Raw genomic sequence first — 21,144 nt, 5'->3', positions numbered from 1 at the left:
CCGGCCAGGAGGAGGACCCCAGCAGGGCAGAACAGGAGAAGAGGGAAGAGGCTCTGAAGTCCCGCCGGGTGGCAGTGGCAGTGGGCGAGTTCCAGGGGCAGAAGGTCTCCGTGTGGGATCTCCTGCACTCTGCCTACTTCCCCGAGGAGAAGCAGAAGGAGCTTCTGCAACTGTACGACTCGGGCGTCCTCACCCTCGACCAGATGGAGACCGTGGTCGCCACCGTTGTGAACAAGACGGAGGAGGAGAAAACCAAGGAGGCGTCGCCTGCAGCCCGGCCCCCTGGCCACTGGGAAGACCCCCTGAGGAGTCACACCGTGGTGCTTCAGGTCGGGGAGTTCCGCGGCCAGGAGGTCCCCCTCTGGGATCTCCTCTTCTCGCAGTACATTCCGGCCGCCCAAAGAGAAGAGCTCCTGACAAAGTACCGGTCGGGTGCCCTGAGCCTTCAGGACCTGGTCACCACACTGCCCTCCCTTCTCACGGAGGCAGAAGGAAGTGCCGGCAGAGAAGCGGAAGTAGCCAGCAGCCCGGCCGGGGCAGTGCCGCCGTTGCAGGGAGACGGAGCCGCTCCTTCCCCACGGGAAGAGGAACCGGAGAGCGCCTTGCGCCTGGTGACCATCGCCGTGCCGGTGGGCGAGCTCCAAGGCTCCAGGCGCTCTGTGTGGGAACTCCTCTTCTCCAAATACGTGACCTCCGAGAAGCGGCAGGAGCTCCTGCAGAACTACCGAGCACGGTCCGTGACCACAGAGGAGCTGGTTCGAATAATCACGGCCCTCATTACGGAGATGGAAGAGAAGAGCCGCAGGCTGAAGTTCTCCGGGCTCCGGAGGCAGGTCACGGCCTCAGAGCTGTTTGACTCCCACATCATTGACCAGGACACCCTCTCCGAGCTCACGCAAGGCACCAAGACCGTGGAGGAGGTCACACAGCGGGACTCGGTAAAGCGGTACCTGGAAGGCACGGGCTGCATTGCCGGGGTGCTGGTGCCCTCCAAGTCAGACCCTTCCCGGACGGAGAAGATGACCGTCTACCAGGCCATGTGGAAGGGGGTCCTGAGGCCAGGCACCGCCCTGGTGCTGCTGGAGGCGCAGGCCGCCACAGGCTTCATCGCCGATCCGCTGAAGAACGCCAAGCTTTCTGTCGACGAAGCCGTCTCTGCCGAACTGGTGGGTGCCGAGCTCCAGGAGAAGCTGGCCTCTGCAGAGCGGGCTGTGACCGGGTACAAGGACCCCTGCACGGGGAACAAAATCTCCCTCTTCCAGGCCATGAAGAAAGGCCTCATCGTCCAAGACCACGGCATCCGCCTGCTGGAGGCTCAGATTGCCACTGGCGGAATCATCGATCCTGTCGAGAGTCACCGGCTCCCCGTGGAGGTGGCGTACCAGCGGGGCTACTTTGACGAGGAAATGAACCAGATCCTCTCAGACCCCACCGACGACACCAAGGGCTTCTTTGACCCCAACACGCACGAGAACCTCACGTACATGCAGCTCTTGCACAGGTGTGTCCCCGATCCCGACACTGGCCTGCTCATGCTTCACGTGATGGACAAAGGCGCCTTCTCTTCCCACCTGAACGAGAACACGCGGAAGTCTTTGCAGGCTGAAAAGGTCCAGGTGGACGTGGGCCTCTTCCGGGGCCAAGAGATTTCCCTGTGGGACCTCCTCTTCTCCAGATACGTCCCTCCGCACAAGAGGCAGGACCTCCTCAGGATGTACAAAGCCGGCACGATCACTCTTCAGGGCCTCACCGAAGCCCTGACCACCATCGCCACCGAGACCGAGGAAAGGAGTGCCACGCCAACTGCGCACACCGCACCAGCAGCGAGCTCGGCACAGCACGCGGGTGCCCGTGCGGACCTGGAGAAGACCTTGAGGTCCACCACCATCAACATGCCGGCTGGAGAGCAGAAAGGTCAGCAGGTGCCTGTGTGGGACCTGCTCTTCTCCAGCTACGTCTCTGGCGAAAAGAGGGCAGAGCTGCTAGACCTGCACCGGAAAGGCCTGCTGCCTCTCGACCAGCTGAAAAGTGTCCTCAGCACCCTCGTCACCAAGAAAGACGCAACAAGCAGACCGTTTGCGGTGAAAGTGAGAAGGCCGGGCCAAGAGACGGCGAGTGGCGACGGGGACCGCGGGGCTTCCTCGCCAAGCGCCGCACACTGGGAAGGTGCCTTGCGGTCCCAGCCCATCCAGGTCCCGCCCGGCATGTTTCCAGTCCAGCAGCTCTCCGTGTGGGAGGCCCTCTTCTCTCAGCACATCTCAGAGGGCAAAAGGGAAGAGCTTCTGAGCAAATACAGAAACGGCAGCGCAACCCTCCAGGAGCTCACAGACGTCCTCGCCGCCCTCCTTGCCGAGGCCACCGGTGAGGCGAGCCCAGCTCCCACCGCGGCCGCCGCACCCAGCCCGGGCGACGACGCGGCCGGCCAGGAGGAGGACCCCGGCAGGGCAGAACAGGAGAAGAGGGAAGAGGCTCTGAAGTCCCGCCGGGTGGCAGTGGCAGTGGGCGAGTTCCAGGGGCAGAAGGTCTCCGTGTGGGATCTCCTGCACTCTGCCTACTTCCCCGAGGAGAAGCAGAAGGAGCTTCTGCAACTGTACGACTCGGGCGTCCTCACCCTCGACCAGATGGAGACCGTGGTCGCCACCGTTGTGAACAAGACGGAGGAGGAGAAAACCAAGGAGGCGTCGCCTGCAGCCCGGCCCCCTGGCCACTGGGAAGACCCCCTGAGGAGTCACACCGTGGTGCTTCAGGTCGGGGAGTTCCGCGGCCAGGAGGTCCCCCTCTGGGATCTCCTCTTCTCGCAGTACATTCCGGCCGCCCAAAGAGAAGAGCTCCTGACAAAGTACCGGTCGGGTGCCCTGAGCCTTCAGGACCTGGTCACCACACTGCCCTCCCTTCTCACGGAGGCAGAAGGAAGTGCCGGCAGAGAAGCGGAAGTAGCCAGCAGCCCGGCCGGGGCAGTGCCGCCGTTGCAGGGAGACGGAGCCGCTCCTTCCCCACGGGAAGAGGAACCGGAGAGCGCCTTGCGCCTGGTGACCATCGCCGTGCCGGTGGGCGAGCTCCAAGGCTCCAGGCGCTCTGTGTGGGAACTCCTCTTCTCCAAATACGTGACCTCCGAGAAGCGGCAGGAGCTCCTGCAGAACTACCGAGCACGGTCCGTGACCACAGAGGAGCTGGTTCGAATAATCACGGCCCTCATTACGGAGATGGAAGAGAAGAGCCGCAGGCTGAAGTTCTCCGGGCTCCGGAGGCAGGTCACGGCCTCAGAGCTGTTTGACTCCCACATCATTGACCAGGACACCCTCTCCGAGCTCACGCAAGGCACCAAGACCGTGGAGGAGGTCACACAGCGGGACTCGGTAAAGCGGTACCTGGAAGGCACGGGCTGCATTGCCGGGGTGCTGGTGCCCTCCAAGTCAGACCCTTCCCGGACGGAGAAGATGACCGTCTACCAGGCCATGTGGAAGGGGGTCCTGAGGCCAGGCACCGCCCTGGTGCTGCTGGAGGCGCAGGCCGCCACAGGCTTCATCGCCGATCCGCTGAAGAACGCCAAGCTTTCTGTCGACGAAGCCGTCTCTGCCGAACTGGTGGGTGCCGAGCTCCAGGAGAAGCTGGCCTCTGCAGAGCGGGCTGTGACCGGGTACAAGGACCCCTGCACGGGGAACAAAATCTCCCTCTTCCAGGCCATGAAGAAAGGCCTCATCGTCCAAGACCACGGCATCCGCCTGCTGGAGGCTCAGATTGCCACTGGCGGAATCATCGATCCTGTCGAGAGTCACCGGCTCCCCGTGGAGGTGGCGTACCAGCGGGGCTACTTTGACGAGGAAATGAACCAGATCCTCTCAGACCCCACCGACGACACCAAGGGCTTCTTTGACCCCAACACGCACGAGAACCTCACGTACATGCAGCTCTTGCACAGGTGTGTCCCCGATCCCGACACTGGCCTGCTCATGCTTCACGTGATGGACAAAGGCGCCTTCTCTTCCCACCTGAACGAGAACACGCGGAAGTCTTTGCAGGCTGAAAAGGTCCAGGTGGACGTGGGCCTCTTCCGGGGCCAAGAGATTTCCCTGTGGGACCTCCTCTTCTCCAGATACGTCCCTCCGCACAAGAGGCAGGACCTCCTCAGGATGTACAAAGCTGGCACGATCACTCTTCAGGGCCTCACCGAAGCCCTGACCACCATCGCCACCGAGACCGAGGAAAGGAGTGCCACGCCAACTGCGCACACCGCACCAGCAGCGAGCTCGGCACAGCACGCGGGTGCCCGTGCGGACCTGGAGAAGACCTTGAGGTCCACCACCATCAACATGCCGGCTGGAGAGCAGAAAGGTCAGCAGGTGCCTGTGTGGGACCTGCTCTTCTCCAGCTACGTCTCTGGCGAAAAGAGGGCAGAGCTGCTAGACCTGCACCGGAAAGGCCTGCTGCCTCTCGACCAGCTGAAAAGTGTCCTCAGCACCCTCGTCACCAAGAAAGACGCAACAAGCAGACCGTTTGCGGTGAAAGTGAGAAGGCCGGGCCAAGAGACGGCGAGTGGCGACGGGGACCGCGGGGCTTCCTCGCCAAGCGCCGCACACTGGGAAGGTGCCTTGCGGTCCCAGCCCATCCAGGTCCCGCCCGGCATGTTTCCAGTCCAGCAGCTCTCCGTGTGGGAGGCCCTCTTCTCTCAGCACATCTCAGAGGGCAAAAGGGAAGAGCTTCTGAGCAAATACAGAAACGGCAGCGCAACCCTCCAGGAGCTCACAGACGTCCTCGCCGCCCTCCTTGCCGAGGCCACCGGTGAGGCGAGCCCAGCTCCCACCGCGGCCGCCGCACCCAGCCCGGGCGACGACGCGGCCGGCCAGGAGGAGGACCCCGGCAGGGCAGAACAGGAGAAGAGGGAAGAGGCTCTGAAGTCCCGCCGGGTGGCAGTGGCAGTGGGCGAGTTCCAGGGGCAGAAGGTCTCCGTGTGGGATCTCCTGCACTCTGCCTACTTCCCCGAGGAGAAGCAGAAGGAGCTTCTGCAACTGTACGACTCGGGCGTCCTCACCCTCGACCAGATGGAGACCGTGGTCGCCACCGTTGTGAACAAGACGGAGGAGGAGAAAACCAAGGAGGCGTCGCCTGCAGCCCGGCCCCCTGGCCACTGGGAAGACCCCCTGAGGAGTCACACCGTGGTGCTTCAGGTCGGGGAGTTCCGCGGCCAGGAGGTCCCCCTCTGGGATCTCCTCTTCTCGCAGTACATTCCGGCCGCCCAAAGAGAAGAGCTCCTGACAAAGTACCGGTCGGGTGCCCTGAGCCTTCAGGACCTGGTCACCACACTGCCCTCCCTTCTCACGGAGGCAGAAGGAAGTGCCGGCAGAGAAGCGGAAGTAGCCAGCAGCCCGGCCGGGGCAGTGCCGCCGTTGCAGGGAGACGGAGCCGCTCCTTCCCCACGGGAAGAGGAACCGGAGAGCGCCTTGCGCCTGGTGACCATCGCCGTGCCGGTGGGCGAGCTCCAAGGCTCCAGGCGCTCTGTGTGGGAACTCCTCTTCTCCAAATACGTGACCTCCGAGAAGCGGCAGGAGCTCCTGCAGAACTACCGAGCACGGTCCGTGACCACAGAGGAGCTGGTTCGAATAATCACGGCCCTCATTACGGAGATGGAAGAGAAGAGCCGCAGGCTGAAGTTCTCCGGGCTCCGGAGGCAGGTCACGGCCTCAGAGCTGTTTGACTCCCACATCATTGACCAGGACACCCTCTCCGAGCTCACGCAAGGCACCAAGACCGTGGAGGAGGTCACACAGCGGGACTCGGTAAAGCGGTACCTGGAAGGCACGGGCTGCATTGCCGGGGTGCTGGTGCCCTCCAAGTCAGACCCTTCCCGGACGGAGAAGATGACCGTCTACCAGGCCATGTGGAAGGGGGTCCTGAGGCCAGGCACCGCCCTGGTGCTGCTGGAGGCGCAGGCTGCCACAGGCTTCATCGCCGATCCGCTGAAGAACGCCAAGCTTTCTGTCGACGAAGCCGTCTCTGCCGAACTGGTGGGTGCCGAGCTCCAGGAGAAGCTGGCCTCTGCAGAGCGGGCTGTGACCGGGTACAAGGACCCCTGCACGGGGAACAAAATCTCCCTCTTCCAGGCCATGAAGAAAGGCCTCATCGTCCAAGACCATGGCATCCGCCTGCTGGAGGCTCAGATTGCCACTGGCGGAATCATCGATCCTGTCGAGAGTCACCGGCTCCCCGTGGAGGTGGCATACCAGCGGGGCTACTTTGACGAGGAAATGAACCAGATCCTCTCAGACCCCACCGACGACACCAAGGGCTTCTTTGACCCCAACACGCACGAGAACCTCACGTACATGCAGCTCTTGCACAGGTGTGTCCCCGATCCCGACACTGGCCTGCTCATGCTTCACGTGATGGACAAAGGCGCCTTCTCTTCCCACCTGAACGAGAACACGCGGAAGTCTTTGCAGGCTGAAAAGGTCCAGGTGGACGTGGGCCTCTTCCGGGGCCAAGAGATTTCCCTGTGGGACCTCCTCTTCTCCAGATACGTCCCTCCGCACAAGAGGCAGGACCTCCTCAGGATGTACAAAGCCGGCACGATCACTCTTCAGGGCCTCACCGAAGCCCTGACCACCATCGCCACCGAGACCGAGGAAAGGAGTGCCACGCCAACTGCGCACACCGCACCAGCAGCGAGCTCGGCACAGCACGCGGGTGCCCGTGCGGACCTGGAGAAGACCTTGAGGTCCACCACCATCAACATGCCGGCTGGAGAGCAGAAAGGTCAGCAGGTGCCTGTGTGGGACCTGCTCTTCTCCAGCTACGTCTCTGGCGAAAAGAGGGCAGAGCTGCTAGACCTGCACCGGAAAGGCCTGCTGCCTCTCGACCAGCTGAAAAGTGTCCTCAGCACCCTCGTCACCAAGAAAGACGCAACAAGCAGACCGTTTGCGGTGAAAGTGAGAAGGCCGGGCCAAGAGACGGCGAGTGGCGACGGGGACCGCGGGGCTTCCTCGCCAAGCGCCGCACACTGGGAAGGTGCCTTGTGGTCCCAGCCCATCCAGGTCCCGCCCGGCATGTTTCCAGTCCAGCAGCTCTCCGTGTGGGAGGCCCTCTTCTCTCAGCACATCTCAGAGGGCAAAAGGGAAGAGCTTCTGAGCAAATACAGAAACGGCAGCGCAACCCTCCAGGAGCTCACAGACGTCCTCGCCGCCCTCCTTGCCGAGGCCACCGGTGAGGCGAGCCCAGCTCCCACCGCGGCCGCCGCACCCAGCCCGGGCGACGACGCGGCCGGCCAGGAGGAGGACCCCGGCAGGGCAGAACAGGAGAAGAGGGAAGAGGCTCTGAAGTCCCACCGGGTGGCAGTGGCAGTGGGCGAGTTCCAGGGGCAGAAGGTCTCCGTGTGGGATCTCCTGCACTCTGCCTACTTCCCCGAGGAGAAGCAGAAGGAGCTTCTGCAACTGTACGACTCGGGCGTCCTCACCCTCGACCAGATGGAGACCGTGGTCGCCACCGTTGTGAACAAGACGGAGGAGGAGAAAACCAAGGAGGCGTCGCCTGCAGCCCGGCCCCCTGGCCACTGGGAAGACCCCCTGAGGAGTCACACCGTGGTGCTTCAGGTCGGGGAGTTCCGCGGCCAGGAGGTCCCCCTCTGGGATCTCCTCTTCTCTCACTACTTTTCTGAATGCAGAAGAGAAGAGCTTCTGTGCCTGTACAGGGACAGCAATTTAACTCCTGAGGAACTTACAGCTGTAATTTCTACTCTCATTACTGAAGCTGTTGATGGAGATAAGAAACAAACACATGGATATGTCTCGAGTGCTGACATAGAATCACCTGGGAGGGAGGAGGCGCCTGGCAAATCAGCGCAGGAGGAATGGGAAGAGGCTCTGAAATCCCGCTGGGTGGAAGTGGCAGAGGGCCAGTTTCATGGGCAGAAGGTCTCCGTGTGGGATCTCCTGCACTCCTCATATTTCCCTGAGGAGAAACAGAAGGAGCTCATGCGGCTGTACGACTCTGGCATCATCACCCTCGACCAGATGGAGACTGTTGTGACCACCGTCGTAAACAGGACAGAAGAGGATGTTTCTTGTGGCCATCAAGACTCTGTGGTGGAAGAGGAGACAAAACTTGTGCAGTCGTCACACTATGACCTGTTGCAGCATGTGTCGCATCTCGCCAATGTTGATATTACCATCCGAGATTTGCAACACCAGAAGTCCTCGGTATGGGATCCTTTCTTTTCAAGGGTTGTCTCTGATATTAGGAGGGAAGAGATTCTCCATCGGCCTGGAGCACCAGCAGTAGTTGTGAAAGAACGTTTTAGTAGCAGTACTACAGCCGTTGTCCGAAATGAGGTTACAAGGAGTTCACCCTGCAGACCTGAGGAATGTCCTAAGGAAGACACTCCATTACCAGAAATATCCCAAGTTTCCCATGGAGATGACCACACAGAACAGCACTGGAGGGCTTGGTCTGCAGACCCAGCGAGTGGCAGCCAGGAGGAGGGCCTGCCAGGGAGGCGCCAGGCTTCGCCTGCAGACCAGCAGCAGCTGAAGAAATCCCTGAGGACAACGATGGTTCACGTGAGCGCTGGAGAGTTCCAGGGCCAGAAGGTGTGTGTCCTGGACCTTCTCTTCTCCAAATATGTCCCTCAGGATAAGAGGCAAGAACTTCTGGAACTGTACAGAGCAGGGACATTGTCCATCCAAGAAATGATCGCAGGGGTCACTGCTATGATCGAGGAGGCCGAAGGCAAGTGCAGGAAGGCCCACCCCAGGAGGAAGGCAGGCAGCCTGTGTTGCACGGAGCAGAGCACCCACTCCTAGCCAGCGGGGCAGCTGCAGCTGGACACTCATTCAGCTCTCTCCGCCCCACCCAGACAGCTCCAGCACCCCTCGGAACCCTGCAGGAGTCTGCGAAAGCTTGTTTCAAGCACCCGCTCTGGGTCTCCCTCTGACAACACTTGTGCACACTGAAATAAAGGGATGTTGCTAGTGGCCTCTAGAAGCTCCAGGGTCTCCTTCTTAGTTGCTGGCTGCAGGGGCCTCACCCAGAGCTTGCGCGGGCTGCACAGTGCCCTGTGTTGGGGCAGCCCTGCTTGGCCTCCTTAGGGGGGCCATGAGGAACAAGGAGCACAGCAGGACCTGCTTGGAAGGACACCCTTCCTCCGCCCATTGGGCAGGGCCTGCCTCTCGCTCCGCTGGGCCCTTCTGTGCCAGGCAGAGTGCCATGTCTTTCTGAGTGGTGCTGGCTTGGTGCTGCAGCCCAAGGGTCCTGCCAGTGACTTGGGAGCCGTGGGCCTCCCTACTCTCTGCCACAGAGCAAGCCACAGAGACCTCCCCATCTGCACTCCTGCCCGGTCCCCTTGCTGGCCATCTACACTACAAGCAGTGTCTGCTCAAAGCTAGGACTGCAACACGGCAGATGAGGTCTGGGGGGTGGTGTGGTTGCAGCAGAGGGGTGTGAGGCGGATAGAGTGGGGTGAGGCCCCAGCCCTTGCTGCAGCCATTGCAGGCAGCCTGCCTGGCCACTGAGCGGTGCTGCGGGGCTGTAGCCACTGACAAGAAACTCCAGCCTGAAGAAGCCTCGGCACTCCCTGGGTGCCCTGCCCTGGCGACTGGGCCTCGGCGGTCAGCAGTGAGCAGAGCAGTCCGGCTCCAGAGTGGAACTGAGCGATGGTGGTAGATCTCTGCCCCCCCGCCTCAGCTCAGCCCAGCCTTGCCTGACAGATGTAAGGGCAGTTCCCGGCCTGGACCAAAAGATCATAGGGAGCAGCATCAACCTCTCCATGCCCCTTGGAGGGAGGGTGTGCAGCCCTCATCACAGGCTGGCTGGGTCACCCTGTGCATGGCCCCTACATGGCAACTTGGAACTGTCCCTGGATGGGCCCACCTGCCTTCCACCCCCCACCCCCCCAGATGATGAGGGCAGGCAGGCAGGCAGGCAGGCAGCCATCCTTCAGACTGTGTAAAGCCATCTGTGAGGGGTGCCCTGGCCTGGGAATCCAGAGGTTGGGCAGATCTTGGCACTAAGAAGTGCCAGCCTTGGCAGTGCCACAGACAGACAGACAGACAAACAGACAGACAGACAGCAGCTTCCAGGTCTGTTCCCATGGCCTCCTCCAGCTTCTGGCTGATCCCAGAAGTGGGTAGCATGTCCATCTCAGGAGCCCTGATGATGAACAAGGAGGCAGTGGAGGTTCCCACATCAACACCAAACTACACTCCTTCCTTCATAAGAAGAGCCCTGCTGGATCCAGCTTCCTGTTTGCAGCTTCCTGTATCTCACAGTGGCCCACCAAATGCTTCAGGGAGCACACAAGACAACAGACACAACCTGCGTTCTGGTGCCCTCCCTGCATCTGGCAATCAGAGGCAGCCTACCTCTACCTTGCACATACCGACCATGATTTGTAACCCATGACGAACTTTTCCTCCAGAAATTTGTCCAATCCCCTCTTAAGGGCATCCAGGCAAGATGACATCACTACTTCCTGTGGCAAGGAGTTCCACAGACTAATTGCACACTGGATAAATTGCACACTGGATAAATTTTATTCTGTCTGTCCTAACTCTCCCAACACTCAATTTTAGTGGATGTCCCCTGGTACTGGTTTTGTGTGAGAGGGTAAAGAGCGTCTCTCTATCCACTCTGTCCATCCCCTGCATAATTTTGTATGTCTCAATTGTGCCCCCCCTCTTTCCTAGACTGAAGAACCCCAAATGCTGTAGCCTTTCCTCATAAGCCACCTTGAGTGCTCCTTTCTGGAGTGGAAAGGCGGGATATAAATTCTACTAATAAATAATTAAATAAATAAGGAAGGTGTTCCAGCCCAGTAATCATCTTAGTTGCTCTCTTTTGCACCTTTTCCATTTCCACTATATCCTTTCTGAGATGTGGCAACCAGAACTGGACACAGTACTCCAGGTGCGGCCTTACCATCAATTTGTACAACGGCATTATAATATTAACCATCTTATTCTCAATACCTTCTCTAATGATCCCAAGCATGGAATGGGCCTTCTTCACTGCCACCGCACATTGGGTGGACACCGCACATCGAGCTGTACACAAACACCCCAAGGTCTCTGTCCTGTTCTGTCAGACATCTCAGAACCCATTAGCCTAATGTGAAGTTTTGATTCTTTGCCCCAATGTGCAAGACTTTACACTTACTCACACTGAAACGCATCTGCCATTTTGCTGCCGATTCTGCCAGTTTGGAGAGATCCTTCTGGAGCTCCTCACAATCGCTTCTGGTCTTCACCACTCGGAAAAGTTTGGTGTCATCTGCAAACTTGGCCACCTCGCTGCTTAGCCCTGTCTCCAGGTCACTTATGAATAGATCATTTCCTTCCATTCTGCCTTCCAAAGGACTCAAGAAGGAAGTGTTGGCCACAGAGCTGGCCACATCCAAGAACAGGCAGCAGTGGCCCTTGGAGGACAGTGGAGAAAACACCGAGGGGTGCATCTATCCATTAGGTGAGGCAGGAGAAAATGAGGGGGGGGATGGTTCACCTGGGGGCACCTATGAGACTGGAAGGGGCGTTGTCAGGGAACAGAGCTGAACCAGCCCTCTGGGTTATGGCTACTGCTCCCTTCTGTACTTTAAAGGGCCCAAGGACACTCCCCAGAGGGCGGAGGCCTGCCCTGCCCCATGGCACAGGGAGGGAGCACTAAGGGAAGGGCCAGGCCAAGTCTCAGGTCCACCACCCCAGTCTAAATCCTAACATCAGAACATAAGAACAGCCCCACTGGATCAGGCCATAGGCCCATCTAGTCCAGCTTCCTGTATCTCACAGCGGCCCACCAAATGCCCCAGGGAGCACACCAGATAACAAGAGACCTCATCCTGGTGCCCTCCCTTGCATCTGGCATTCTGACATAGCCCTCATGCAGCTCACTGGCTTGGGGCCATTATTTCCACTCAGGAGACCTGACTTCATGGAGCTGCTGGGGGTGGGTGAAGCCAGGTGGGGCAAGACCTGGCCCTGAATTATGTGGAGAAAGGCTGGGTGAGGATAGCAAGCCAGGAAAAGTAACTTTCAAGGGACCTGAGTTCTGGCAGACCTCTCCACTTCCAGCCTGGATCAGCTTGGGCCATCCCCCAGGAAGCCAAGCACATGAGCAGCCAAGAAGCCTCCAGGTGACCAGCCCCCATTTGGCTCTTCTGGGCTGCACTATGTGTTGGAGGATCAACTGAGGTGTCACAGCACATGCCCCTTCCCCCCAAACTGGACAGCACCCTGCACACACATGTGCACGCAGGAATCCATCCCAGCTCCACCAGAATGCACTCTCCCACTTGCCACCATCGAGAAAGAGTGGTGTGGGGACAGTGCCCTCTGGTGGCTACCTGACAGACATCTGTCTCAGCTTGATGAAACCCCGGACCTTGGAAGCAGAGAGGACAGCTTCTGAATGGAGTGGAGGAAACAGACCAGAGGACCCAACGGGGCTCCACCACCCCCACTTCCCAGGGGTCCTCAGCAGCAGCAGCCTCTGTGCCTACCCCTAGATTCTAAGCTGTGGCGCGCCAGCTTGTACCACATCATAAGTCACCACAGCTCTCCCAGTCCATAAAAACATAAGAACGGCACCACTGGATCAGGCCATAGACCCATCTAGTCCAGCTTCCTGTATCTCACAGTGGCCCACCAAATGCCCCAAGGAGCACACCAGATAACAAGAGACCTGCCTCCTGGTGCCCTCCCTTCCATCTGGCATTCTGACATAGCCTGTTTCTAGAATCAGGAGGTTGCACATACACATCACCTGACCTGGAGACAGGGTTGAGCAGTGAGGTTGCAAAATTTGCAGATGACACCAAACTTTTCCGAGTGGTGAAGACCAGAAGTGATTGTGAGGAGCTCCAGAAGGATCTCTCCAGACTGGCAGAATGGGCAACAAAATGGCAGATGCGCTTCAATGTCAGTAAGTGTAAAGTCATGCACATTGGGGCAAAAAATCAAAACTTTAGATATAGGCTAATAGGTTCTGAGCTGTCTGTGACAGATCAGGAGAGAGATCTTGGGGTGGTGATGGACAGGTCGATGAAAGTGTTGACCTAATGTGCGGCGGCAGTGAAGAAGGCCAATTCTATGCTTGGGATCATTAGGAAAGGTATTGAGAACAAAACGGCTAATATTATAATGCCGTTGTACAAATCTATGGTAAGGCCACACCTGGAGTATTGCGTCCAGTTCTGGTCACCAGATCTCAAAAAGGACATAGTGGAAATGGAAAAGGTGCAAAAGAGAGCAACCAAAATGATTACTGGGCTGAGGCACCTTCCGTACAAGGAAAGGCTGCAGCGTTTGGGGCTCTTCAGTCTAGAAAAGAGGTGCCTGAGGGGGGGCATGATTGAGACTTGCAAAATTACGCATGGAATGCATAGAGTGTTTAGAGAGATGCTCTTTACACTCTCACATAACACCAGAACCAGGGGACATCCACTAAAATTGAGTGTTGGAAGAACAGACAAAAGAAAATATTGCTTTACTCAGCGTGTGGTCGGTCTGTGGAACTCCTTGCCACAGAATGTGGTGATGGCGTCTAGCCTGGACGCCTTTAAAAGGGTATTGGACAAGTTTCTGGAGGAAAAATCCATTACGGGGTACAAGCCATGATGTGTATGCGCAACCTCCTGATTTTAGAAATGGGTTATGTCAGAATGCCAGATGCAGGGGAGGGCACCAGGATGAGGTCTCTTGTTATCTGGTGTGCTCCCTGGGGCATTTGGTGGGCCGCTGTGAGATACAGGAAGCTGGACTAGATGGGCCTATGGCCTGATCCAGTGGGGCTGTTCTTATGTTCTTAACTACAATTCCCAGGAAGCCTTGCAGGTCTCTTGTTATCTGGTGTGCTCCCTGGGGCATTTGGTGGGCCGCTGTGAGATACAGGAAGCTGGACTAGATGGGCCTATGGCCTGCTCCAGTGGGGCTGTTCTTATGTTCTTAACTACAATTCCCAGGAAGCCTTGCAGGTCTCTTGTTATCTGGTGTGCTCCCTGGGGCATTTGGTGGGCCGCTGTGAGATACAGGAAGCTGGACTAGATGGGCCTATGGCCTGATCCAGTGGGGCTGTTCTTATGTTCTTATCATGGCTTGTACCCCATAATGGATTTTCTCCAGAAACTTTGTTGCAATTTATCAATGAGGTCTGAAACATCTTCTCTTTTAACCTCTATCTGACTTAACTCCTCGGTCAGGAGGGGCCGTTCGGGCAGCGGTATCTGCCCGAGGTCTTCTGCCGTGAAGACAGATGCAAAGAACTCATTCAATTTCTCCGCCATCTCTAAGTCTCCTTTTATCTCCCCTTTCCCTCCCTCACCATCCAGAGGGCCAAGCGCTTCTCTGGCGGGTTTCCTGCTTTTGAAGAAGCTTTTATTATTCCCCTTAATGCTGCTGGCCGTGCATTCCTCAAAGTCTCGCTTGGCCTCCCTATCACCTTCTTACATTTCTTACTTCTTGCATTGGCCGGCCACTGGCTCTGGCGCAGCCTCGGGGCGTCCGCTCCAGCGGCTGGCCTGGGCGGGCCCTCCAGCTCCTTGCCTGGCGGCGCAGCGGCCCCCGGACGGCCCGCAGACACTCCGCGCGGGGCGGCTCGGCGCTCCCTCTCCGGGCTCTGGCTGGCCCGACGGAGCCTCCCTTGCCCGCAGGGCCGTCGAGGCTGAAGCGGGGGCGGAGCTCTGCGGGGCGCCCGAGCGCAACCCTCAGCCTCGTGCTGCCTGCCGGCCCGAGCCCCGCGCGAGTGGTGGCCCGCGGGCCCCGGCGGCTCGACGGCTTGCCGCGGTCGAGGCGGGCCTCCCGGAGGGCGGGGCGGCTGCGCGCGCTGTGGCTGCCGGCTCGCCGCGTCACGGGGCGGAGACGGCGGGAGGCTTTAAGTGCGGCAGCCGCCGGGCGGGCGGGCAGAAGGACGTGCGTGGAACGCCAGCGCCGCCGAGCCGCAGGTAGGTGGGCAGCGGCGGGAGCCAGGAGCGGGCGCCGCGGCACCTGCAGCCGGGGAGGCGGAGAGCGTCCGGGGCCGCCAGCGAGGGACGCTCGCCCTGGACAGCGCAGCCTCGGCGGAGCCCCTGAGCGCCCGGGGCGGAGAGCCCCGCCGGCGAGAACTCGCAGCCGCGCAGGGGGGCGCGGTGGGGCCGCCTTCGCTCGCAGGTCCGCCACGCCGGAGGCTGCGCGCAGCCTGAGCCCAGGGGCGCTGCAGCCCCGTGCCCTGCCTGGGGCCCCGGGGGCCCCCAGGTTGCCGGACCGGGCAGCCCTGGGTTGGGGGAGGCGGGAACAGGGGAGGGTCCCCAGTGGCCGCCTGCCGGGGTTGCAGTGGGGACCCTGATGGGGCCAGCTGGCTGCAGGGCGGCAGACCTCCCCAAGGCAGCTCGGAGTCCGTGCCAGACCCTCCCCCGCAGCCCCCTTCGGGGCCACTGCCAGCCAGTCCAGGCGCAGCCTGGGCGCCCCACTGCTGCCGGCTGGGCGCAGTTGGGGGTGAATGGGTGGATAATGACGCTAAGGGGAGCGTGGCTGCAGGTGCCGCTCGCTCGGGCTCTGCCCGCATTCCAGGCCAGCCTAATTGCCGTGTGAAGTGGCCAGCTGAGCCTGATGTCCTGCAGGCTGAGGCCAGTGGATGAAAGGGCAGGAAATGGCACACGGGGAGCCCCAGGCAGCCCTCCCTCCGGCCCGTCTGCGCAATCCCCAGGTGAGGGCTGGTCCCCCTTGTTGGCCTCCCCAGAGGAAGAGGAGAGCCCTGCCCTGCCCTGCCCTGCCCTGCCCTGCTCTCCGCCCCGCACTGCAAGGCCACTGGGGCTGAGTCTTTCACTGGTACCCCTAAAAATACTGCTGGCCCCGGGGAAGCCCCCACACGCAGAGCCAGGAGCAGCCCTTCCTCAGGACCCAGGAGCAGTCCCTGGAAGTCCCAGGCACCCTGGGGGCTGGGCTGGTACCAGCCAGAGTTGGCCTCCAGCCCCGGTCGAATGGGGCAGGAGCCTTGAGAAGTGGCAGAAGAGGCTGCTGGGCTCAGCCACCTTCCTGGTGGCTGGTGAAACGCCTCTGGAAAGCCCACAAGCAGGGCACGATGCCACAGAGGACCACTGGCATGGAGCGGCCTTCAGCAGCACTTTTCCACCCTTGCCATCTCAGTGGTTGGAGGGGGCACAGGGAGGGACCCTGTCCTTTTCTGGGCTTGCATCCATGGGGTGCAGCTCCATAGGAGGACCACTACAGTGGCTGGGGGGCGGCAGGGCCTGCTCCTCGACTAGGTGGCGGAGGGGCCTCTTGGCTGCAGCGCTGGCTGTGGCTTCGCTTCTGCCCGTCAGCGGTGGCTGCTGCCACCTCCCCGCTGAGCTCCGTTTGGGCTTTGCCCTGGTTGCTGAGCAGGCAGCCCTGATTCCGGTGTGAGCACCGCGTTCTGAGGCCGAGATGGAGCGTCAGCCAGGCCTCAACCCAACAATCAGGCTAATGAGGGAGTCTGTCCACGAGGGCACTGAGTGGCCCAGCTTTGCACAAACCTGTTTTCCAGCTGGGGGGCAAGAATGGGGCCACGTGCCTGACTGGGTCACCACAGTGACACATGCAGGCTGGGGCTTCCGCTCGTGCTTCTGGGCAGGGAGCGCTTCTCCCTGGTGTGAGGAAGGACGTCCTGGTGCCGAGGCTGCCTGGAGGTGCTGGTGAAGGTTTCCGGTTCTTTTGAGATGTTACAGCCTGGGCAATTCATTCCCGCGGGGACAGAGGGCAGTCAGGGCAGAAGCAGCAGAGCCCCCGATCCCCTGCAGCAGCACTTCCTCGCCTCTGCCTCTGCCCCTGGCTGCCACTGTTCTCCTCTCCCTGGGAAAGTAGAAGGTTGTGATGGGCCCTTGGAATCAGCTTCCAAGCCCCAGGTGGGCACGGTCTCGTGACCACTGTGGAATCCCCACTGGAGGGCGGGGGAGGAGGCCAGGGCTTGGGAAAGGAGGCGCTGGAGCTCTTGGCCTTCAGGAAAGTGGCTGCTGCTGTTGGTCCTCGCTTTGCTGCAAACTTCCCCCTCCTGGTGCAGGCCTCACTGAACTTGGTGGGCTGAATCTGTGCACGTGTGCAGCCAACGGGGGAGCAACTCTGCCCAAGGTATTTGCACACAGACACACACACTGTTGTCTTCATAAGGCAGATGCTGCAGTGCTCTGAGGCGCACCTGCCTGGGCACTGCCTGGTACAAGATAGCATGGAGGAGCTGGCCAGGGTCCACGATGGTGACCCCTCTCCACGCTCTTGCGAGCCTTGTGCTAGCCGTGCTCTGGCAAGCTGTGGCTTCTGTGATTAGCTGCACCTCCCCAAAGTGCTGCACCTCACCAGCCTTTCCTGCCTGTCTCTTGCAGATTCGTCCGCTACCCCCCCAGACTGACTCAGAGCACACCCTGCCCCAGCCATGCTACAGGACAAGTGTGTTGCCAGCGGTGGCCTGCACGGAGCCCCCATCATGCAAATTCGCGAAGAGCCACACTGGCCCTTCCCTGGTGCCACGGACCTGAGGGAGGACCACGTCATTGCGGGAGTCCTCAAGGAGCCCAGCAAGGAGCGGCTGAGCATCCAGCGGGCCATGCAGAAGGGCCTCCTGACTCAGGGGACCGGCCTGGCCCTTCTAGAGCACCAGGCCGCCTCAGGCTACATTGTGGACTTTGCCAAGAACCGGATGCTGTCGGTCAGAGACGCCACCACTGCCGGCCTGGTCGGCAGGGAGCACTTCAACGCACTGTTTGTGGCAGAGAAGGCTGTGACGGGATACACCGACCCCTTCTCAGGTAACAAGATCTCCCTCTTCCAAGCCATGAAGAAGGGGCTCGTTGTGAAGGACCATGGCATCCGCCTGCTGGAGGCCCAGGTGGCCACCGGAGGCCTTATCCATCCCATGCACAGCCACCGTCTCCCTGTGGAGCAGGCTTACAAGTGGGGCTACCTGGATGCAGAAATCTACAACCTGATCTCAGACCCCGTCAACCACAGCAAAAGGTGCTTTGACCCCAATGCTCGCGAAAGCCTGACGTACATGCAGCTCCTCAACCGCTGTGTCCTCGACCCTGTGACTGGCCTGCTGATGTTTCCCGTTGATAAGGGGTCCATCCATCTGAACGAGAACCTGCGGAAGTCTTTGCAGTCTGCCACCACCAGAATCCAGGTGGGCCTCTTCCAGGACCAAGATGTTTCCCTGTGGGACCTCCTCTTCTCCAGGTACGTCTCTCCGCACAAGAGGCAGGACCTTCAGAGGCAGTACAAAGCCGGCACCATCACCCTGCAGGACATCCTGAAGATCCTCACCACCATTGTCACTGAGACAGAAACCAAAAAAGACCCCCATTATGGGAAGGAGCAAAAGCTCTGCCAACAAATGGCCTTGCCAGAGAAGGAGAAACACAAACGCACTTCTGAGAAGGAGGAGAAGGAGAGGACTCTGAAGTCCCGCCTGGTTGAGGTCACTGTGGGGGAGTTCCGCGGACAGAAGGTCTCCGTGTGGGATCTGCTCCACTCCAGGTACATCCCGAAGGGGAAGAGGAAAGAGCTTCTGAAACTGTACAAGGCCGGCATCCTCACCACTGACCAAATGGAGTCTGTCGTCACCGCCATTGTGACCAAAGTGGAGGAGGAGAAAGCCAAGGAGTCTGGCCGTGTGACTGGTCTGGGCAAAGAGCCAGGCACCTCGGGGGAAGGCCTGAGTTTCGACCCTCAGGAGGCCCAACTGCGTCAGTCTTTGCAGTTCATTCATGTCCCTGGGCCCTGTGGAGAGTTTAAGGGTCAGGATGTCCCTGTGTTGGACCTTCTCTTTTCCAAATATTTTCCTCAGGATAAAAGACAAGAGCTGATGGGGCTGTACAGGGAGGGGATCCTCAGCCCTGAGCAAATGGCTGCAGCCATTCACGGCACCCTGGACAAAGCAGAGGCCAGCAAGAGGAAGTTTGTTGTACTGGCCAAGCGTCGGAGCCCCGAAGGCTCCCGATCCAGAGAAAGCAGAGTGGCAGGTGCTGCCCAGTCCAGCAAACACCTGGACGACTTGCTGAAGTCCCAGACAGTCACGCTGCCTGCCGGGGAGTTCCAGGGGCAGCAGCTGTCGGTGTGGGACCTCCTGTTCTCGCAGTACCTCACCAAGGACAAAAGGGAAGAGCTCCTGCGGAAGTACCGGGAGGGCAAGGTCAGCGTGCAGGAGCTGGCATCCATGCTTACCATTCTGGCAGCACTGCACGACCTTTTCTATTCCCTGGAGCACACAGCAGCCAGGACCTGTGCCTGTCCCACGTCCAGGGAGGGGCCTGGTTCTGTCACTACATCTCTGGAAGGCGAAGGGGAGGACGACGACGATGAAGACGATGACGATGAAGACGACGACGACGACGATAAGGAAGAACCGGATGAAAAGGACAAGGTTTTGAAGTCCCGGATGGTTGAAGTTCCTGTTGGGGAGTTTCGTGGACGGAAGGTCTCTGTGTGGGACCTCCTCCACTCCAGGTACTTCCCAGAGAAGAAAAGGAAGGAGGTGTTGAAACTGTACAGAATTGGGATTCTTACAGCGGACCAGATGGAAAAAGTGGTCACTGCCATTGTCACCCAAGTAGGAGGAGACAAAGACCCGGAAGGTGGGTGTGGGAGTCTCCCCAGCCAAGGCTTGGGATTGCCTAAAGAAGCCAGGACTGTCACCTTGCCCAAAGATGGGGCCAGAGCCCAAACTGTGAAGGCCCTGACCTTTGAGTTTCCAGTGGGTGAATTCCAAGGCCAGCAGGTCTCCATGTGGGATCTGCTCTTCTCCACCGATGTCCCTGAAGCCAAAAGGCTGGAGCTGCTGACCAGGTACATCACTGGAGCACTAAGCAGCCAGGAAATGGTCACCATCCTCACCACACTGGTCCTGGAGACGCACAAGCAGAGAAGCACCCCAAACATTCCACAGCTCTTCAGTCTGCTGCACCCTGAAGCCTCCTATATGATGTTTGGGCCGTCCCAGGCGCAGAGAGCATCCGTGCATGACCTCTGTTCTCAGGAGCAGGACGCACACCGGGCCGGCAGTGTGACCTTCAGTGAAATCACCATGACCACCACTGTCGTGCAGGCTCCCGAGCACAAGCAAGGCTAGCTTCTGAACGGGGGAACTTCGGGAGAGGAGAAGCTGGTTGCTCTGCACGCTGTGGCACTGGCACGTCCGTGCTGTAGACCGACCGGGGCGGGGCGGGGCGGGGGGAGCGGGAGAGGGGAGGCTAGGCAGGGAGGGAGGGAGGGGGGAGGAGGTTAGTAAGTAGGCAATACAGTATATGTAGGCTGCTATAGGAACCAACAGAGAAACCAGCAGGTGAGGTGCGGGGAGGAAGGGCACACCTGGACCACCTATTTAGCACTGAGCCCATCCTGCCAGTCAGGGTGCAAGCAAGGGAGCAGGTTCCACCCACACACAGTGAACGGGAAGAAGTGGCCAAGTAGGAAGAGGGTGAGGCTGCTGCCCAGCTCTCCATCTGCAGAGGGGGGGCATTAGAGGAGCTGGCTCAGGTCCGGGTCAGAACGGAAACCTGGCTGCTTGGGTGGAAGGGGCATCTTCACGCTTGGCCTCCAGGCTGGATGACTGAGATTGTGATAAGGGACAGCAGGAACCCCCACCTGGAACCAGCCCACGATCCCTCTGCAGGAGGCCAGCCAAGCTGACGCACAGCGCCAGCCTTGGGGGACAGAACAGCAAGCTCCATAGGGCCGGGCCCAGTGGGCATCCTGCTCTCAGCATAACACTTGCCGTTTGGGTAGAGAGGAAGAGGTCCCAAAGGAGCCCGCTGGAGGCTTCCAGTGGGAGGCAGTGCAAAGGGGTGGGGCCAGGATGATGGCACCCGAGTACGTTCAGCCACCCAGAAGAGGAGGAAGGGCAGTGATGCTGCCAGACCTTTTTCTCTTTTTCCTTTTGGCGTTAGATGGATCAAGGCAGAGAACGCCCGCCCTCTGCCCCCCTCCTCAGACGGTCTCCATTTGAACTGGGTGACAAGATGCTGTCTGGGGAAAGCGGCAGAGCCGCGCCAGTGAGCAGCCTCTCTGCCTCTTGGTCTGGGGGACTGAGTGCTGGGGAGAAGGTGGAGATGAGAGCCGGGGGAAAGGCTGGTGTGCAAGCTGCTCCACCAGCCCTTGGGAGTCCTCAGCAGGGTTATTTTGCTGCCTCTTTCCGGCTGTGGAAGAGTGCCAGGTCCACAGCACT

General features: G+C 59.8%; 1 protein-coding gene across 1 annotated transcript in view; it reads left to right on the top strand.

Annotated features, from left to right (window-relative positions):
* The window catches only part of EPPK1 (epiplakin 1), a 33,932-nt gene extending 13,883 nt beyond the window's left edge, over window positions 1-20,049 (top strand). The window contains exons 5-8 of the mRNA XM_066623040.1: window positions 15-8,718; window positions 11,341-11,448; window positions 14,627-15,229; window positions 17,357-20,049. Of these exons, the coding sequence (XP_066479137.1) occupies window positions 15-8,718; window positions 11,341-11,448; window positions 14,627-15,229; window positions 17,357-20,049 (12,108 nt within the window). The remainder of the gene's footprint in view (window positions 1-14; window positions 8,719-11,340; window positions 11,449-14,626; window positions 15,230-17,356) is intronic.
* Window positions 20,050-21,144: the final 1,095 nt, after the last annotated feature.

Source organism: Tiliqua scincoides, chromosome 4, assembly GCF_035046505.1.
Source record: "Tiliqua scincoides isolate rTilSci1 chromosome 4, rTilSci1.hap2, whole genome shotgun sequence".
In the NCBI taxonomy this organism is placed as follows: domain Eukaryota; kingdom Metazoa; phylum Chordata; class Lepidosauria; order Squamata; family Scincidae; genus Tiliqua; species Tiliqua scincoides.
Note: the sequence above shows the minus strand (reverse complement) of the source record. Positions and strands in the feature narration are given on the sequence as shown.